General features: G+C 43.4%; 1 protein-coding gene across 1 annotated transcript; it reads left to right on the plus strand.

Annotated features, from left to right (window-relative positions):
• Positions 1-3,726: 3,726 nt before the first annotated feature.
• Positions 3,727-5,085, plus strand: LOC133369403 (non-POU domain-containing octamer-binding protein-like; the record flags this gene model as incomplete). Its single annotated transcript, XM_061594686.1, has 5 exons — positions 3,727-3,845; positions 4,110-4,306; positions 4,377-4,461; positions 4,769-4,810; positions 4,989-5,085. Coding segments are annotated over 5 exons (540 nt in total), but the record flags the coding sequence as incomplete, so codon positions are not given.
• Positions 5,086-21,566: the final 16,481 nt, after the last annotated feature.

Raw genomic sequence — 21,566 nt, forward strand, 5'->3', positions numbered from 1 at the left:
GGCATGCTTTTCCACCTGCTTTGCCCCCCACCCCTGTTGGCTATTAAACCGAGAAAGCAGAGGTTAAATTTCCACAAGTGAGCTACATGACTTAGAAGCGAAAGTTGGCAGAGCTCGAGCCATCTTCAAGGACACGTTGCTATGCAACCTAGGCTCGGGCAGCTGGCCTTTTCTATATAGAGGGCCAGCAGACACTTGTGAGTGTGGGGGTCGAGGAGTTTGTACAGAGAGAGCTTGTGATATATTGTCAGTAAAGTGACTCTTAAAACTTATTGCTTGTCCGGCTCATTGCTTCAGCTGGCATCTAGCCTGTCACTGTATTGTTCTGCATCCTGGGCATCTGCTCGCGCCAGATACAACATCCAACAAGTGGTAGCAGAGGATGGTTACCTGGTGCTGAGGATTACCTGGTGCTGAGGATCACCTGGAGCGGAGGATTGCAGAAAAGCGGCAGAGAAAAGCCAGAACTGCAGACCAGCGAGAAAAACAGCAGAGAGATGGAGAAACCGAAAGCTGAGCTGAAAGCTGTGAGAGAGTCGTGGGAAAGAAAAAAAAACTAACCGAAGGACAGAGGTGAGAAGCTCTAATTACAAAGGCAGTGAACTGTGAAAAGTGAAAGTATGTCTGTTACGTTATCGGCCGGGATTCCCTTGGAAAGGCTGACAGGGAAAAATTATGGCACTTGGAAACAGAGAATGCAGACTTTTCTAGTGAAAGAAGACCTGTGGAAAGCTATCGCAGAAGACCCACCCGCCGGGGTGCCTATTCCAGCAGATTGGAGAAGGCTGGATGAGAGGGCAAAGGCGTTAATTGTTCTTGCTATTGATGATTCTCAATTACTGCACGTGCGTGATGCAGCAACAGCAAAGGAAACCTGGGAAACTTTAAGAAATATTCATGTGAAAAAGACTGCCAGTTCTAAAATGTATCTTGCCAGAAGATTGTATCAGATGCGCTTATCTGGAGATACAACCATGTCAGAGCATTTGTTAGAAATAAACAGACTGTTTACGGAGTTGTCAGAACGTGAAATTGAACATTCTCAAACGCAAAAAGTGTATATCACATTATCTTCACTAGATTCAAGTTATGATAGTCTGGTGAGCTCTTTGGAAGCAATGGACGATGCCAATCTCAATATGGATTATATAGAAGGCAAACTTTTACAAGAATTTCAAAGAAGGCAAGAAATGACAAAGCAGGAAAAGACTGAGTCTAAACACAACGTGGAAAAGCAGAACAACAAAGCTGCACAAGAGAGACTGTATGGACAAAAGGCATGTTATTTTTGTGGTTCCAAGCAACATCTTCAAAGGAATTGTGAAGCAAGAAGAAGAGAAAGAGGAAGAAAACCATGTGTACAGGTGATCAATGCTAGTAAGAATAAGCAATGTATTAACAATGAGCAGGGAAATAACTGTAAAGGTTTATGGGCAATTGACAGTGGGGCAACAAATAGTATAATCAAAGATAAATCCATGTTTCATACATTTTGTGACGTAGAGGATCATGTAATAATGGCTGATGGGACTAAGAAACTTATCAAAAGTGGGGGTACAGTGAAATTAGCAGGTTTCAATACCATTATGACTGATGTGCTGTTTGTTCCTGATATCAAATGTAACATTATGGCTGTGTCAAAACTCAATGAAATGGGGTTCACAGTAATGTTCAAAAGGGGTTCAGTGCATGTAATGAGAGGAGAAAAAATATTCATGAAAGGAATAGTAAGGAACTCATTGTTCTTCTTACACGTGAAACAAACAAATCATGTACTCATGTGTGCTAATAAGAAACCCCATAATAATTGTGTTCATTTATGGCACAGAAAACTAGGCCATATAGGATATGAAAATGTGGTGAAAACAACAGAGAACAGTAATGATGTGACATTGAGAAACTGTGAAAAATATGTAGACTGCCACGTGTGTAAACAAACTAGGGCAGTTGTGGCTACAAAGAACAAAGAAGCCATGCCCAGTACAAATGCACCTTATCAATTAATACACATGGACTTAGTGGGGCCATTTCAACCTACTCAGGGGGGTGCAAGATATTTCCTGACAATAGTTGATGATTTTTCAAAATTCTGCACTGTTTATCTACTAAAAGCTAAAAGTGAAGCTGCAGAGAAACTGAAAAGATTTGTTACAAAAATTGAAGTGCAGTTTGGTGTCAAAATAGAGAGAATAAGATCAGATCAAGGAGGAGAGTTCTTAGGACACTCTTTTACTGAATACTTGGATAAAAGAGGAATAAAACAGGAGTTAACAGCCCCTTATAGTCCTCATCAGAACGGGTTAGCTGAACGCTGGAACAGGTTGCTTCAGGACTCAATAAGATCAATGCTATGTGACTCCTCTTTAACACAAGGTTTCTGGGGAGAATGTATTCTGTATTCAGCTTACATTCAAAACAGAATATTCCGTAAGGCCACTGGAATGTCTCCTTATCAGAAATTGTATGACAGAAAACCCAGATTAAACCATTTGATTAGGTTTGGAGCAGAATGCTGGGTACATGTTCCCAAAAATAAAAGGACAGGGAAGCTGCAAAGGAGAGCAGACAAAGGGTACATGCTGGGATTTGAAAACACGTATTACAGAATATGGATGCCAAAACAAAGGTCTGTGGTGTTAAGCAGAAGCGTGCAAGCAATAGAGCAGGATTGGGAAGAGAAAACATATGTGGAGTTGGGAAACACTGAAGGTAGTAATGAACAAGAACAGGCAGACACAGTACCAATAAAACAAAAAGAAACAGGCAGCAGTAGTGAATCAAGTTCTAGCTCTGAGAGAGAAACAGAGGAATCGCCTGACACAGACACAGATACTAAGGCAGAAATACAACCACGCAGATCAGAGAGAACAACAAAAGGTATTCCACCTGTTAGATTTAAAATAAATTCCATTAAACATATAGACTTCAGTAACTGGAGAAAGTGGGATGATGGAAATCATGAAGAGTAATGAAATGTAATGAAAATGATGCTGAGATTGCAATGGAGTAACTGTATTACAAATGAAAGTGATGTAAACTGAAATGAAACCAAATGATGTAAATGAAATGACATGTAAAATGTAACACATGTAAATGGAAGAGAAATGTAACTAGCTGAATGTGGAAATTTAAGGTGGGGGATTGTTGGCTATTAAACCGAGAAAGCAGAGGTTAAATTTCCACAAGTGAGCTACGTGACTTAGAAGCGAAAGTTGGCAGAGCTCGAGCCATCTTCAAGGACACATTGCTATGCAACCTAGGCTCGGGCAGCTGGCCTTTTCTATATAGAGGGCCAGCAGACACTTGTGAGTGTGGGGGTCGAGGAGTTTGTACAGAGAGAGCTTGTGATATATTGTCAGTAAAGTGACTCTTAAAACTTATTGCTTGTCCGGCTCATTGCTTCAACTGGCATCTAGCCTGTCACTGTATTGTTCTGCATCCTGGGCATCTGCTCGCGCCAGATACAACATCCAACAACCCCTGCTCTTAGTGACATTTTTCTGGGGACTGCCCTTTACCGGGAAGATTAATGCTTTCAGTTTGCTGCTCCTGTTGTTTTAGAGATGTTAGGACTTCGTTAGTTTGATTTTTTTTTTGTAAATTGTATTGTTTTTATTTGCATTTTGTATTTGTATTTTTATTTGTGTGTAAGCCACCTTGGGGGCCTATTTGGCCAAAAGGCGGCCTAGAAATAAAACGTAACATAAAACGTAACATAACTTTGCATGCCACAGTGCCTCACTGACTATCATGAACCTGCCGCAGTTTGTATCCAATGAGCTTCTGGAGGAGGCCTTTTCAACGGTTGGCCAAGTAGAAAGGGCTCTGGTTATTGTGGACAACAGGTTCTTGAAAAGCCGCTCAGCTCTTGCTTCTGCATACAGTAACACTTTTGTAGGAAGTATCCCTATATTGTTGTTATTTATTGGAGTTATAATTGAGTAACTTACTGGACAGATAAACCTAAGGTTTCCCTTCTTAAAAACAGTCATGGTGCAACTGCTTTCCTCAGAACTCAATGCTTGCTGCCTTAACCTCACTCTGCTGACTCTCACTAACTCTGGTTGCCTCCCCCTGACTGACTTGATTTTTCTGCTTTGCTACTACAGGGAGTGTGAGCAACCTCCCCATTTTGCACAGCCAGGTTCCTTTGAGTACGACTTTGCAATGCATTGGAAGGCCCAGACTGAGATGGAAAAGCAGCAGCAGGAACAAATAGACTGGAACTTCAAAAAGGCCCGAGAGAAGCTGGAAATGGAAACGGAGGCAGCTCGTTATGAGCACCAGGTCATGCTCATGAGGCAAGGTGACAATCATTGGCAGCGTGCACAGAGCAGGTAGCGCAGGCACTCTAACCTTTGCGGGTGTTTCTCCAGACTTAATGAGGTGCCAGGAAGACCTGAGAAGAATGGAGGAGCTGCACAACCAGGAGGTGCAGAGGCTTAAACAGCTGGCACGCAGGTGAGCAGGGAATGAATGAAGCTGCTCCTGGCTCTAAACACAAGCGCCCCGGGCTGGTGATCAGCAGGGTCTGTGTAGGGGCAAGGCTGAGAGCATTCACTGGTGTTCTGGAGCTCTGTGCCACACTCCCTGCATTGTGAAACTTGGCCTGCAAGCTATGGACTCCTTCGGGAGCAGTCCTCCATAGAGAGCATTGGGCATAAGCAAGCCTGCATCTTCTGGTATCTCTCCAATTAGTGTGGCTACCTGGGCGCTTCCCTTTCAGGAAAGAGGAGGAATGCAGGGGCCTTTTGGAAGAGATGAGGAGGCGACAGGAAGAGATGAGGAGGCGACAGGAAGAGATGAGGAGGCGACGGGGAGAGATAAGGATAAGGAGGTGACGGGAAGACCCGAGGAGGGGACTGGAAGATCTGAGGAGAATGCAAGTGCTGCATGGCCAGGAGATGCAGAGTTATAACCAGCTGAGCCTCAGGTGAGCAGGGAATGAATGAAGCCGCTCCTGGCTCTAAACACAAGCACCCTGGGAGGCGACAGGAAGACATGAGGAGACGACAAGAGAGATTCATGGGGGCCTTCTTTGATGGTGTAGGGGACCTACTATTGCCAGGGGTGGGGGTCAATTAATACAGTTGCTAACTGGCCTGAGCAGCAGCATGAAGAAGCTTCTATTGCATACTGTATTTGAAGGAGGTGTAAGGGGTGTGGTCTGAGGCAGATTTGTCTGTCTGTTTCATAGGGAGCCTCCCGATATGCACATGGGGCAGATGGGCATGGCAGGTGAGCTGCAAATTTTTAACCTATAATTGTTTTTGGCTAGGATGTGCTTTCTTTATGTACTTCTCTGTGTAGAGGCTGCAACATATTAAATCACCGTGGGGTGGCCTGGGGTGCTTCTCACTAGCAGGAATATGTGCAGTGAGGGAGCTACAGCTGGATCACAAAAGAAGTCAGGACTGCAGGGCACATGCTTTGAAAGAGAACCTCCTTTTGGCTGTCCACTCATAGGCTTCTGCTATATTTGCTTATTGAGCTTTCATTGACTTCCTTTTTCTTTCAGGTGAGTAGTAATACTAGACCACCTCACGTCAAACAGCTACACCCCGCCCCTTTTGAGTTTGATGGATGACATCAGCGGAAGGCCCACCCCGGAAGGCCCACCCGCCATTTCCGGTTCCCCTGATGACCTCACCGGATATCCTGTCTCCCAGAAGCCCCAGCCCTCATGCCCCACCCCAGAAACAGTAGCCCTGTGACCCCCCAGGAGCATGTGGCCCTTGCTGGACCAATGGTGTTGGGAGGATGAGCTGGGCTCCTGGGGGGTTGGAAGGAGAGGATTCAGATGGCTGGCAGAGGGAGGAGGGAGGAACTTACCCTCTGTGGAGCGAAGCCGAAACAGAGGACATGCCAGAGATAGGGTCGCCTAGCAACGGGGAGCCTGAGAGCCTTGAAGTTTTAGAATCCCCCCCAGACATTCCCAGGCCCTCCCTTCTCCGCAGCTCAGAGCAAGAGGGAGGGCTGATCACAGCAGAAAGGCGGAGAGATGGTTTACCCTCAGCTCCTTCTTTATCACCCATAGTGGAATCGGACACTTCAGAAGGGGAGGAGGTGATGCCTCCCCCCTCACCACGCACACGCAGACGGTTGAAAAGACAGCAGAGAAGGGGGGAAGGCGGGCAGTACCTGAGGGGGAGTTAAGGAGGAGCGAAAGGTTGCGCGCCCGTTTAGCCCCTTCTTAAAGAACAGGCGGGAAGCAGCCCCTTGCTCTGTCAACTTTCTCCCAATGTTGCAGGACCTGTATCCCTGTATTGCTTCATGAGAAAGCGCAGTCTTTGTTTGGACATTACCCTAATAAAACACGAATTAACTACAACCTCTGGTCTGTTTCCTGAGTCGCATTCTGGGCCTGACAAATGGGCGTATTTTTACTCAAACGGGGTCTTGGATTGGTCCCTATAGGGGCATGTGACCCCTCTATGAGCACGTGGTCTCCAGGGGACCAATCTGAAGAGGTTTAAAACCCAAAGGTGAAAGCAGGGTACCGGAAATGCACCCCAATGGGGTGCATTTCCACCCCCTCTCCAAACTGCTCCCTACAGGGGCATGTGACCCCTCTATGAGCACATGGATGCCTGGGGACCAATCTGAAGAGGTTTAAAACCCATAGGTGAAATTAGGGTGCCAGAAATGGATCCCGAAGCGGTCCATTTCCACCCCCTCCTCTCCAGAACAGCCCAATAGGGATAAGTAACCCCTCTACAGCTACGTCACCCAATGGGGGAGGTTTTGAATCCCTAACCAATCAGGAGAAGGGACAGAGAGACCTGGTACAGAAGTGCATTTTGCAAGCCCAGACACGCGCTGAGGATCGAACATGGAACCAGCCAGCACCCCATCAAGTCCTACAGAATTAACTATACAGCCACCCGTAGAGAGACCTAACCCTCGAAAGTGTTTTATTAGCACAAGTTCTAATGAAGATGTACGTTTTTCACCAACTAAACTGCTAAAAGAGGAAGAGAACAGCCAAATGTGGAACAGCATGTTGGAGGCCATTGCAACAGATAACACTGTAATGCCGGTAAGATTTAAGTGTAAACTACATGCATGGAGAACTGTAAAATATAGGAGGGGCAAAAATGTGAAAACATGTCCTTACTTTTCTAGGGATCTTCAGTAACTGAAAACTCTATTGCAGCTAGTTCCCAGCCATGTCCAACAGCCCTGTGGAAGACGATATCAATAGGAAACATTCACATGCAGGTTTGTAGAGTGATTATTTGCATGGTGTATTATAAAAACAAACAGAGGTCTGTGTTTGATTTTTTTCTATTTTTTTTTCTTTTTTAGGACTCTGCAGATCTGACAAGAAATCATCTCAGGCATATCATCCTCAGAAGCGTTCTAGGCATTCAAACCCATGAAACAGACAATATTTTACCAAGAAAACGGAAGGCTGCAATGAAATGCATTGTCAGAGCAGCTGTGTATGCCATTTTGAAGCACTGTTTAATGCAAAATATGTATGAAGCTTGTGAGGGCTGCCTAATTCAAGCCCCAGGTCAAAAATCACATGAATGTCTGAACTGGACAAAGCCTGTCCTTTCTAGAATGTTGAGAATTATATGTGGAAAGATCTGTTTTAAAAGTGTGCTACATGTTGTTATCTTAACAGCTTACAGTCTGAATTGTCTTGTTCTAACACAAGAAACTGTTGATGAAGTATTAAACCTTGTTACCAAAGTAGGCCGTTCCCAGAAGTCTGTCAAAGTTGTTGAAAAGATACTGAGAGACACTGACCAGTCATATCTAAGCCACATTTTAAATGTTATTAAGAACAGAAGTTACAAAACTTTTCTTACATCTCTCAATGAATCTTCTGAATAAAACGTTCTACTTGGAAACATAGTGTCTTTTTCTTTCTTTTTAAAAAATAAATATGTAAATACATGACTCCTCCGATGGAACACCTGAATGGTTAAATTAGGACAGGGATTATGGGTGGGGGGGGCTAATCATTCTCACCATTCCTGCTTTAATGCCAAAAGTAAATAAAATATATTGGATGCTGCCCATGAGCAGCTTCCTAGGATTTAATCCTATATGGATAGCTTCTCCTAGGCCTTAATTCAATCAGGGGAAATTACAGTTTAAACAGAATAACTGTACAGAAACTGTTTTTATATCCCTTTAGGTAAATCTTTGAAAACTATAATATAGGGGTACCTGAGAGCTAAAGAAGCTGCCCCCACATGCAGCACATCTGTAAGATGTAGGGTTTTTATACTGTATAATATGAATGAACTGTGTTAAATTCAGGGTTACCAGAAAGCTACAGCTATAACAGCCCCCAACAACAAAAAATCCCACTCTGCATCATACCTGTAATATTTTGGAACCAACCACAGATCATAGATACCCAGTTTAGCAGTGTTTTTCAGGATGTAGATATCCATGGTTATTTTTGTAAAACACGTGGTTTTGCAAGGCATCCTAGAAACCAGCCATCCGTACAGTGTAAGGTCCAGGGAAAAATGGCTGTGACCACATGGACCAGGAGAAAAAATGGCTGTGACCACATGGTATGGTCATATGATTCTAGAGGAGATCACATGGTATTGGATATGGCCAATACAGGACGCTCTCTATAGGTAAAAAAAAAATAGCAGTTCTCCAGGGTGTAGTGTAAACCAATCATAAAGCCTTGGTCTGCATACATTAGGTGTGGTGATATAAAAGAGCCTACACAGCTCAGGATCTTTCTCTTTTACCTGGCATTGGTGAGTACCCTCTATTGTTTTTCTAGCATGATTTAATAAGTTTGAGGCCATGTGGCTGTTTCTAGCCCTTTTTAAAATTCTTTTTCCCCGCAGAGGCTGTTTCTCTCTGCAAACACTCTCTAATCTTCTAGAAGGTAATTGTTTATTTCATTAATGCGATGCATAGTTTAAACGTTGTATAGAAAAGTCCACAGCATTTATTTGCAGCTATGTACATTTTCCTAGCACGATTTAAAAAGTTTGAGGCCGTGTGGCTGATTCTAGCCCTTTTTTAAATTATTTTTCCCCGCAGAGGCTGTTTCTCTCTGCAAACACTCTCTAATCTTCTAGAAGGTAATTGTTTATTTCATTAATGCGATGCATAGTTTAAACGTTGTATAGAAAAGTCCACAGCAATTATTTGCAGCTATGTACATTTTCCTAGCATGATTTAATAAGTTTGAGGCCGTGTGGCTGTTTCTAGCCCTTTTTAAAAATCTTTTTCCCCACAGAGTCTATTTCTCTCAGCAAACATTCTTAAGCTTCTAGAAGACAATTGTTCATTTCATTAATGTGATACATAGTTTTATTTCATAAATATGATACATAGTTTAAACGTTGTATAGAAAAGTCCACAGCAATTAGTTGCAAGTATGTACATTTGACAACCCTCTACAGTCATCACAAGGATCCCTAAAGTTTTGGATTTCCACACAGGGGCCTGAGGAGCAAGATTTACATAATTGTGCTGAACAGTATAGACTGGTATCGAATACATATGAAGCTATCGAGAATATGGTTAAAAAAGCTAAGAATATGGTTAAAAAAGCTAACATGATGATGATGAATGCCAACCAGTATCAAGCATCTGTAAAGCAGTTTTGTAGTGGGGGATGTATTGATTCATCAGCCCTGACAACTCTTCTTAAAGAGATTAAAAAACACCAACAGTATCACAGCAGTGCTAATAGTATTGCTAAGCATGTACAAAGGGGTGGTGGTAAACCCAAAAAAAGGTTCAGGAAAAGCAAACCAACACTGTCCCAGATGTACCGGAGAAGGAGGATTAAAAAAATACTTTGCATGGCTAAAAAAACACTCTCAGCCTCTAAAAGCCAAAAGCGTTCAGGTAAAAAAGGCTGTAAAAATACTCCACCTCTAGGCACAGCTGTTCTAAAACATTTCCAACCACCACAGGATGCAGAGTCTTCAGGCTCACATACGTCTACACCATCTCAGGATGTGGACCCTTATAGGGATGCCCGCGCATTCATCTACACCACCCCCAGATAGTGAAGGTGAATGTGCACCCAATGATCATGAAGGGCTGGTACGTGTAGAGTGTGTTGCCACATACCAGAGACAGTTTGAAGGCTTCCAGGCTTTGCGCGTTACTGAGGTATTCCGATTTATTAATCTAGACCGTATCAGATCATATGCCCATGCTGTATCTGAATTATACAATGCCATCCAGATGGTTCTACAAGATATTAATAGTAGAATCGCTCCTGAGGATTATGTTCAAATAAGGTTAGAGGGTGGTGGTCTATCAGATCCACTATTTTCAGTCAGAAGGAATAGGGATGCCCTGAATGCTGAGGACTATCTAACGCATATGAGCAACCTCTTGCAGAGCAATGCACAAATACTTGCACATGTCTCTCTGCGTTTGGTTGTTACAATTGTGAGGCCACCAAATGGTGGAGGCAATAGGTTCTATATCCAACAGCGCAATCATCAGTAAAAAAAGACAGTATTTGGTAGATTTAAACTCCATAGGTAACAATCTCTGTTTTGCAGGGGGGCTCTTAGCTGTTATGGCTGAGAAGACCCGTACAGATACCGAGTTGTTGACAGCAGCCGGGGAGTTGCATAAGGAACTAGGGTGGAGTGATCAAAAGAAAGTTGCCCTTAATGATGTTTCCGTTTTTGAAGACCTTTTAAAGCGGTATAGGGCAAGACTGGTAGCAAAAGAATTCCACCAACATATAGGAGAGGACTATGATGCCGTGTTTGCACCAGTCATACGCCATGAAAACATTCAGCTTATATTAAAAATAGCTGCCATGGGCAATATGAAAGTGTTTCACTATGATGTAAACACTGCATTTTTGTACGGTGTCTTGACGGAAAACATATATATGGAACAGCCCCAAGGTTTTGACGACCAAACAGAGCGTGTATGCAAACTACACAGATCAATATATGAACTGAAGCAGAGTGCTAGATGTTGGTACGAAAAACTGAATACTGTACTAGAATCTATGGGATTCGAAAGAGGTACAGCAGACCCATTTCTTTATATGCATAAACAGAAAGGAAAAACGGCTTACTGTCTTGTGTTTGTGGATGATATATTACATGTGTGTGACACCATAGCACAAGATCATTTTTTTTCTAAACAGTTAGCAAGCCATGTAGACATTAAAAGTCTAGGACCTGTAGCTCACTACTTGGGAACAGAAATATGTATGCATGAAGATGGTAGTATCTCAATGCATCAGGAACAGAAAATACGACAGCTGTTGCGTGATCATGGTATGAAAGAATGTAACCCAGTTAAAACCCCAATGGCCGTGGGTTTCCAAAGCGAGCATAGCGATGATGCATATGCAAACCCACGACAATATAGATGTATTATTGGAAAGCTATTATATATTGCGAAAGTAACCAGGCCAGATATATGTACTGCTGTACATATCCTAAGCAGGGCTGTAGAACACCCCACTTTACATGACTGGAATGGGTTAAAAAGGGTGTTAAGGTACCTACAAGGTACAGCCAGTAAACAGCTGTTCCTTTCAGCCTCACAGGAAGGCGGTCTCATTTGCTATGCTGATGCAGACCATGCAGCCGACTGCACAACCCGAAAATCTATATCAGGTTCAGCCACACTATACAATGGGGCGCTCATAGACTGGCACAGCAGAAAGCAAACCATGGTAGCTATCTCGAGTACAGAGGCTGAATATATCAGTCTCTCAAGTGCCTGTACAGAACTTCTTTGGTACGAACCATTGTTTAAATGTAATGCGCTCTACGTGGGGCTACCCTTGAAGACGGTCCGGAAATTACAACTGGTACAGAATGCGGTGGCATGGTTGATTAAAAACAGCCGCTGCCGGGATCGTATCACCCCAGTGCTGGAAGATCTGCACTGGCTACCAGTTGTGTACTGAGCCCAATTCAAGGTGTTGGTGTTAACCTTTAAAGCCCTATACGGTGTCGGTCCAGTTTATCTAAAGGAGCGCCTCCAGCATCACCAAATATGCCGCCTGATGAGATCTGCCTCACAAGACCTTCTCTCGGTCCCACCAGTTAAGACAGCTAGGCTGGTGCAGACCAGAGAGAGGGCATTCTCAGTTATGGCCCCCACCCTCTGGAACTCTCTGCCATACGACCTTTGCCATGCCCCCTCCCTGGTAGGTTTTCGCCAAGGATTGAAAACTTGGTTGTTTCAGCAGGCATACAAGTCTCCTAGATAATTTTAGTTTACAGTGTATAGATGTAGGTTGGTGGATTATAATTGTTTTATATGTTAAAACTGTATTATATGTTGTATTTTTAATTATGTACGCCGCCTAGAGTGGCCGTTCATTCGGCCAGATAGGCAGCCTAAAAATAAAATTTTATTATTATTTATTATAAAGATGTGTCCGTATCTGTTTCCAAACCCTATGTGCTTTTTGAAGACAATCAAGCCTGTATTCACTTGGCACAGGCAGAGAGCCACACGAAACGTACGAAACACATAAGTACTAGATTCCATCACATACGAGACTGTGTTGAACAAGGGTTAATTACGTTAAAGTATTGTGATACTGATAACATGTTAGCGGATGTGCTCACAAAGCCTCTGCCTGAAGAAAAGCACAGGAAGATCATAGCTGATCTGGGAATGAAATAAAAATATGATTGAATGGTATCATATGTAACACATGCATGTATGTATGTATCATACTGTATATTGCTTGAAGCAAAAGTATGTAAATTGAACACTGTAAGGTCTGTATTCCTCGGGAATCAAAAGGTGGGGGAATGTTACCGGATGAATGACTTGCAGTTTGTATTTTTTTGATCCCCTAAGAGAAACAGGGAAAGAAAGGGTTAATGAGGAGCCTAATCAGAAGGCTCAGGTTGCATCAGCCACACAGCTGCAGGAGGTTAACTTTACGAACCTAGGGCCCATAAAAGAGGGATACTAATTGCAGCAAGTGTGGGGGTTTGAGGAAAAAAGTCGATGTGGAGTTTGTTGCCGAAAGTGCTTGTGCTGCGTAAGTGTCTCTATCTGTTTATAGAACTTATTTGTGTGTTACAAATAAAGTTCTTCTTTACAACGCTCCTGTGTACGTCTGACTATTACATTCTACCTGGTTCTGAAAGGCCACCACTAACACACTGTGAGAACAGGATGCTGGACTAGATGGGCCACTGGCCTGCTCCAGCAGGCTCTTCTTATGTTGTTATGTTCTTCTGTACTGAAGATGTACTTCAGGTGGTCATAGCTGAAATCCACAAACATGAAGAGAAAACAAGGAACTGGGGAAAATCCTCTTCCCGGTCTCCTCAAGCATCAAATACTAAAATCATGATAGAAAGAGCAACGAAGATCCCAGCAAAGCCACACTCCGGAAAAGAAAAGCGCAAACCCGTCACTCAGAAAAAGAGTAAAAGCTTTGAATCGAACAAGAAAAGACTGAAAACAGTGCCAAACATCAAGGGACTAAATTTTAAAAGGCTCTTCGGTCTGTTAGAAAAACCAAGACAGGCTCCAATTAAAACCTCCCAGAAAGGAAGGGCACCCCCACATTTTAAAGGGGAACATGCCAACAAATATGTAGCAGAACTTGATTCCACATTATCCCATCCTTCCGTTGATAAGTCAAATGCTTGCCAGTCCCCTCTGGTTTCCCCAGAACATAAAATAGTTCCTATGCACCCTCCGGATGGTATACAAGACCCATGGCAACATGCCACTGAACTGGGACCTGACTCTCGGCCTCAGGTTCAAATTAAATCCAGATTCATCTTAAATTCTATAATTGATCAGGATTGGAAACTGTCTCTCAGCCACCAAAAACTAATCCTTTCAAACTTCCCAAAACTTAAAGGCTCGCTGCCTTTTGACCAGCGCAAAGCCCATTTTTTGCAACTGGCAAAAAAAATTGCACACACCCCCGCGGGTCTGTTGCCAACATCATCGACATTGAATATTTACATTATAATTATCGGCATGCCCAAGCCATGATAACCTTTCAGACCTCAGAGTCTGCCCACCTGCTCTATAAAGAAAAAGGGGGGGAAAATCATGCCGGAATTTTAATAACTAGGATATTCGAGAATCAAAACCATTTTGATCTGTTCCATAAAATCCCAAGCCTCATGGAAAACAACAACTTGAGTAACCCTCTTATCTGCTTAGACAATTCCCAGGCTACTCCACCCCCTCCGACCCCTGGACATAGCTCAAAAGGTATGCTCTTCCAACTGCCTTATGATTTTAAAACTGACTTCATCCCAGAAGAAAAAAATCTCCTTGACTCATTTTTATCTTTACCACCCTGGGCCCAGGAAGAAATAACCTCTAGACTTACACTCTTAAGAGATACGCTTCTCCATTCCACTTTGCAGGACAAAGCCATGAGGCCCCAGGATTGTGACCTGATATCCTCACGCCCTCTAATGACACCAGGGCCCAGGAATTCAGAGCCGCTGACTGGACAGTTAAAGCGGCACCCTGAGATCCTTTCCCCTCTCAAGGATCCAACTACTTCCAGACCCCTATCAAAAAAGCCAAATTATACAGCAGAAGGATGCTCTGGGTCTTTAAAAGAACACTTCCTGAACCACCTGACTAGACCTTTACAAGTCTGGAGCAGACTGGCTACAATCCAGATTTCTGGACCCTGAGGAACTGGGCCATACAACCAGGAAGCCCCATCTGAGCCTGCTGGACAAAAATAAAATAAAGCTTGTCATTCCCCCAGCACAATCTGGAGCGGTTTACATGGACATAACCGGAGAGCTTAATCAGATTACTGAACTAAATTGACAATCTCCCTCCCAAGCCAACCTCCCAATCAGACCAACAACAGGACCCCAACCAACTTGCCCATGGGATTTTGGCAAAACCACTACTACACCTAGGGACCAGATCAATTTCCTTTCTTGGAACATAGCAGGTTGGGCAGCTAAGCAAAATAACTCGGAGCTATCTGCCTTTTAAAATGACTTTGAGGTAATTTTTCTTCAGGAAACTTGGTCCACCAAAAAACTGTATCTGGATGGTTTCTCCACAATCAACTTACCGGCTGAGCCTCCCAATGGAAAAGACCCAAAGCAGGCCTGGCAATATTGCTGTCTACTTCTCTGCACGTAAATACCAAAAGACTTCATCCATGTGGGAAGCTCGCAATAGGTGCCCTAATGTCCCCCATGCTTTTTAACATCTACATGAAGCCTCTGGGTGCGGTCATCAGGAGTTTTGGAGTGCGTTGTCATCAGTATGCTGATGACACGCAACTCTATTTCTGCTTTTCATCTTCTTCAGGTGAGTCTGTTGATGTGCTGAACTGTTGCCTGACCGCGATAATGGACTGGATGAGAGCTAATAAACTGAGACTCAATCCAGACAAGACTGAGACACTGTTGGTGAACGCCTTCCCCGCTCAGATGGTGGATGTGCATCCTGTTCTGGATGGGGTTACACTCCCCCTGAAAGAACAGGTCCGTAGTTTGGGGGTCCTTTTTGACCCTTCCTTGTCTCTTGAGGCTCAAGTGGCCTCGGTGGCATGGAACGTGTTTTACCATCTCCGTTTCGTAGCCCAACTACGCCCCTATCTGGATGGCGACGACCTCGCCTCAGTTGTTCATGCTCTGGTAACTTCGAGATTGGATTACTGTAATGTGCTCTACATAGGGCTGCCCTTGAAGACAGTTCGGAAGCTTCAGCTAGTGCAGAATGCGGCAGCTAGACTATTGACGAGGACCAGTCGGTCTTCGTACATAACTCCTGTTCTGGCTCGCCTGCACTGGCTACCTATTTGCTTCTGGGTGAGATTCAAGGTGCTGGTTATGACCTATAAAGCCTTACATGGCGTGGGACCGCGATACCTGGTGGAACGCCTCTCCCGCTATGAACCTACCTGCTCACTTCGTTCAGCATCTAAGGCCCTCCTCCGGGTACCAACCCATCGTGAAGCCCGGAGGGTGGTTACTAGATCTAGGGCCTTTTCTGTGGTGGCCCCCCGAGTTGTGGAATAGCCTCCCTGAAGAGGTACGCCTGGCGCCTACATTATTATCTTTCCGGCGCCAGGTAAAGACCTTCTTATGCTCCCAGGCATTTTAATCATTTTAATCTTTTTATCTTTTTAATCTTGTAATACTAATCCTTTTATCATCTTATATTTTGTTTAATTGTATTTTGTTCTCATTGTGTCTTATATGTTTTGTGATTTTATTATTATTTTATTATTATTATGATGTATGTATTTTATCATATTCTGTTTACCTCCCTGAGAGCTACTTGCTATGGGCGGTATATAAATGCAACAAAATAAATAAATAAACTAAGATCTACGTCTTTCCTGATGATTAATGTCTATATTAATGTCTCTTCCCTCCAGGAATGACACCAAACTGGCCTGAGAGGACCTGGAACAATACATAATAGGACTAGAATCCCTATACCCCAGAGCCTACCCCATTATAATGGGGGACTTCAATGCAAGAATCAGCCCTAATAACACCATACTTTTTTCATCCGGTCTCTCGGAGGAGGCCGACACTGAAAATTATATCTTTAAACATGACTGGTCCTCTAAAGACTCAAAGGTGAATTATGGGGGAATCTGTCTAACCCGATTGGTGGGCTGTTTTAATTTGGTAATACTGAATGGTCTTACTCTGGCTGACAACTGTGCGGAATTTACTTATGTATCAGGTCAAGGAAGCAGTGTTGTTGATTATGTTTTGATCCGTCAACCTCTGCTTAACTCGGTTACCAACTTCACAGTGGGAGACAGACTAGATAGTGACCATCTCCCTTTAAATTTCACTGTCCTGCTCCCAGAGAAAGGCCATCTAGAAGCCAAATACAACTTCAAGGACAAAATACCCTCCCTTATACATAAGAGAATTAATTGGTCTATAGGAGCGTTGACTAAGACCGCTTCCTTCCTAGACTCTCCCCAGGGGCTGGATTTCAAAAATCGAATAGTGGATGCCACAGAACCTATTCCTGCCTTAAATGACTATTCCCTACTGATCTCCGCCCTGAATACAATCTTAAAACCAAAATCTCCCCACCCTAGACCGCAGACTAAACAAGGTCCCCCTTGGTGGTTTGATAACGCCTGCCTCGTAGCTAAGAGAAATCTGAAAAGGATATACCTCCAATACAGGAAGGAAAACTCTAACGTGCTGCCACCAGAATACTATACCACCAAAAGACAATATAAACATGCGATAGCTACTGAAAAGAGACAGGCAACCCAGGACGGGTGGAAGGCCCTGATAAACGCATCTAAAATCAATAACTAAAATCTTCTGGTCTCTTGCTACAGATGCTCTAATGCCCTCTAATCCAACTCCCTGTAACATTCCCCCTAACATCTGGAAGCAACACTTTTCAGCATTGTTCGAGGACCATTCCTCGAATTGCCCACTTACCCTAGACCCTACTGCCTTCCCTCCCTGGCCTCCTGTTAAGCAGAGCGAGATAAAATCTTTGATTAGTGGCCTGAAGCCCGGTAAGGCTCCGGGCCTTGACATTATACCTCTTGAATTGCTGAAGACGCATCAAGCTTGGTAGGCTCCCTTACTGGCCAGCCTGTTTACCCAGATTAATAAATCTGGTTACTTTCCCACGGCCTGGCTTGAGGCCATCGTGATTCCTATCTTTAAGAAAGGGGCCAGAGATGTCCCCTCAAACTATAGACCTATCAGCTTATTATCGGTAGTGGGTAAGCTGTATGCCAGCTACCTAAATATCAGACTGAACTGCTGGCTAGAGCAGGAGAATATTCTGGGTTGGGAACAGGCAGGTTTCAGAAAAGGCAGATGTACCCTTGATCACTGCATATTATTAAACCATCTGGCTGAAAAATATATGAGCCCCTTGGGAAATGGTCCGTTTGCTGCCACTTTCATTGATCTTAAATTCACCTTTGATTCCATTCCCAGAGATAAGTTATGGGCTAAACTTGTTAGAACAAATATGGACAGGAGACTCCTCTTCCTCATTTACCGTCTACATCAATCCACAACCCTCCAAGTACGATGCGGCGCTGACGGAACTTTAACAAATCCTATCCCTGCTAACAAAGGGGTTAGACAGGGCTGTATTCTAGCCCCTTTACTCTTTAATCTTTTTTTGAACGACCTGAGCATAAGCTGTCATTCTTCCGATTTTCATCCCCCCAAGGTGGCCGATCAAAATTGCCCTTTGCTGCATTATGCAGATGACACCGCCCTCTTGTCTCTGACCAAAATAGGACTCAAACGGCTTTTCCGTGCCTTCATGTCATACTGTACTGCAAATTCACTAATTATAAATTTTAGCAAAACTAAAATCCTGGTCTTTTCTAGGTGTTTATCTGTGTCCGACTGGTTAATCAATGCCCAGAAGATAGCCCAGGTTAGGCAATACAGATATTTGGGTGTTACGTTCCATTCCTCTCTTTCCTGGGCAACACACATACGCTCTGCTGTCTAGACAGCTTGGAACACGTCAAAGGCCATCCTTCGTTACTTTTACACCAAGGGCGGGCAGTATATACCTGCCATCCAGGTATTCAAATCTAAGATCTTTCCCCAACTGCTGTATGGTGTTCCACTCTGGGCTCGGGGCTTTAATCCCACTGTTGAATCAATTTTATCAACTTTCCTATGATCAATTTTTGGCGTCCCTCGATGTGTCCCGGCTGCTGGCCTTCGGCTTAGAGACTGGCCTGTCATCACTTGAATGCCTAGCCTGGTCTTCAGCCTTTAGATATTGGACCAAATTAGCTTATGCAGGTCCCTCCTCAGGATACCTGTATGTTCTCTGGAAAGATGTCTTTTCCAGCTGATGGTCTAAAACATTCCACACTAAATTGGCCAGGCTGGGTTTCTCATTGGATTTTCTATCATCCCTAGATCCCAAAGTAGCCAAACGGACCATCGAGACTCAGATCAAAGATGTAGACTTCCAATGCTCAATGTCAAACGCTGCCAAAACTTGTTCCCCAATCTACTCAGACTTAAGATTCATGTTCCCAAACTCCGCTTTATATCTGGAAAACCTGATTATACCCAAATACCGGCTAGCCTTCTGTAGGACTAGATTCAACTGCCTTTCTTCCTCACTTTTAGAAGGCCACTATCAGGGCATTCCTTACGAATTCCACTTATGTCCCTGTAGGCATGCAGACACCGAATCATTGTCCCACGTCTTCGTCTGCACCTTTTATATCACCGAATGCTCTAGATACTTAGACCCCATTATAAAAAATTTCCCTGGCAGGCCCGCAGACTACCTATTGAAATATCTTCTGGCCGGTACAGATAAGGCAATTACCCTATCTGTAGCGAAATTCATTTTCGCTGCTCAAACTACACGTAAGAAGAATCTTTTCTTTTTAGATACTAATGCTTAATTTTAATGCTGTATTAGCATGAGTATTGTCACTTTCTATTTTATAGTATATGTTTTAAACTTTCTAGTTAAATCAATTGTATATTGGGTCTATGACTGTACAATAAAATTTGATTTGATTTGATTTGGAAACAGAAGAGGAGGTGGAGGTGGAGGGGGCCATGGGAGCCTGTGCCTGTACTCTCCTGTTTACAGCATTCCGCAAAACGTCAGTGGGTTGCTTGTGATAGTGATCCATGTTTTCTTGTTTGTTCTTGTCTTGTTTTAATGCATATAAAAATAGGCCTCTAAACAGCAGTGGAGGGAAAGAAATTGTTTTAAAAAACAGTAAGATTATTCTTAAGAGGGAAGGGGGGGAACAGAACACAAAGCACCTTCTGGCTAGAAGCCTTATTTCATTAGGTGACATTTTGCCTGCAGTGAGATCTATTATATATATATCTCCAAATTAGCAAACCTATTAAAAAAACTCACCCACTGGTCAAATTAAAAGTAAAATAAACTCATAAATAACATGTAAATGCAAGCAGTCAGCAATACATGTTGAAAGAAGAGCAGGTCTATGTATGTCATGAGTCAGCCTGCAGCCTAACAATGATGTAACACAAAATGAACCACAGCTGGAACAGGTGCCACACCCCTCTAGAAGAGCTGAATTCTCTCCATACTTAAAACAATCAACAAGGGTAGAAGTAAAAATGTAAAGTCCTGATGAAAAGTTAATGCTAAAAAGAACCCAAGGGGTTGACAAACAATGGCTTAGAAGATGCAATGTAAAATTCTAAAAACCAGAAAATATGTAAATCTATAGGAGAGACCTCCAGTCCAATTCCTCATTTAGACCATTTGGTATTGAAGTGTCCAGTTTATATATCCAGAATAGTTCCCTCCTTTTTAGCTGTTTGGACATTTCTTTACCTGCTTTCAGGGGGCAGGTTCCCCACAAACAGGCAGCTTCTCTGTGTGAAGCTCTTTTGCCAAGTTTTTGGAAATGGCTTAATTCATTTACTTTTTCGATAAGGGGATTATGATTTTTTAAAATGATAAACCTATTTCCAACCTATAAAACCCTGGAGTGCTATATCTTTCAATAACAGAAATATACACCAGCACTGCGTGGGGCTGTAGAGGTAGCTTCTTTTCCCTCCTCCTCCCCACACACGATGCCCACTGCATAGACCCTCACCTAACAGTTTGCAAAAAGCAAATCAGATCCTGCCCAATTCTCTTTGTTAGCCCACAACCAGCTGTAGGTTGTGGCCCTCGCTGCGTGTATTCATGCTAGTGAGAACCACCCCAGGCCCACCCCAGGCCCACCCCAGAGTTCAGTTACACGCTGATTTAATAGCTGCAGCCTCTACACAGAAAAGCAGAAAACCGCCTCGCCCCAAACATTTATAGATAAAAAAAATTATCCCCCGCAAAACGTGGCGTGGAGCAGCCCAGCTGTCCGGATCGGGAGGGTGAGTTGGAAAACCCGGAGCAGCGAAGTTTGGAGCAGCACGGGGGGGGGGGGCTGCCATTTTTCTTTCCTGCCCTTCATTTCTTGTGGGGAAGATATTCCCTGGAAGCTCTTTTGTGCAAATCCTCCTCCCCATGGCAAATGCGAAGAGTTTCAAACGGGCACTTGTCGGGCACTTGTTAAAAATGATGGTATAGCTGACTTACAGTACAAGATACACAAGTCTACTCAGAAGTAAATCTCTTTATGTTTAATGGAGCTTACTCCCAGGTAAATCAAATTGGGTATAGGAGATAAGTAGGCAAGATAAGGACTGACTGAAGCTCTACCAATTTGAAGGGGGGGAGAGAAAAAATATGACCCTTTATAATACAAAGACGCATCAATCTGGTTAAGGCAAGTAAAATGTGATGCAACACAAGGACTAACCTGCAATCCAGTACTTGTCTACTCAGAAGTAAGTCCCATTGGGTTTAATGGGACTTATTCCCAGGCAAGTGTGTATTGTGTACACTTACCTGGGAGTAAGTCCCATTGAACCCAATAAAGCTTACTTCTGAGTAAACATGGATTGCATTGCAGCCTTCGTTTCCTTTTTTCCCCATTTTAATTCCAAAGTGTCCAAAGTATGATAACCTCAGTTTCATCATTTTAGCTTCTAGTGATAGCTCTGGTTTAATTTGTTCTAACACCCAATTATTTGTCTTTTTCGCAGTCCATGGTATGCACAAAGCTCTCCTCCAACACCACA

Source organism: Rhineura floridana, chromosome 13, assembly GCF_030035675.1.
Source record: "Rhineura floridana isolate rRhiFlo1 chromosome 13, rRhiFlo1.hap2, whole genome shotgun sequence".
NCBI classification, from domain to species: Eukaryota; Metazoa; Chordata; class Lepidosauria; order Squamata; family Rhineuridae; genus Rhineura; species Rhineura floridana.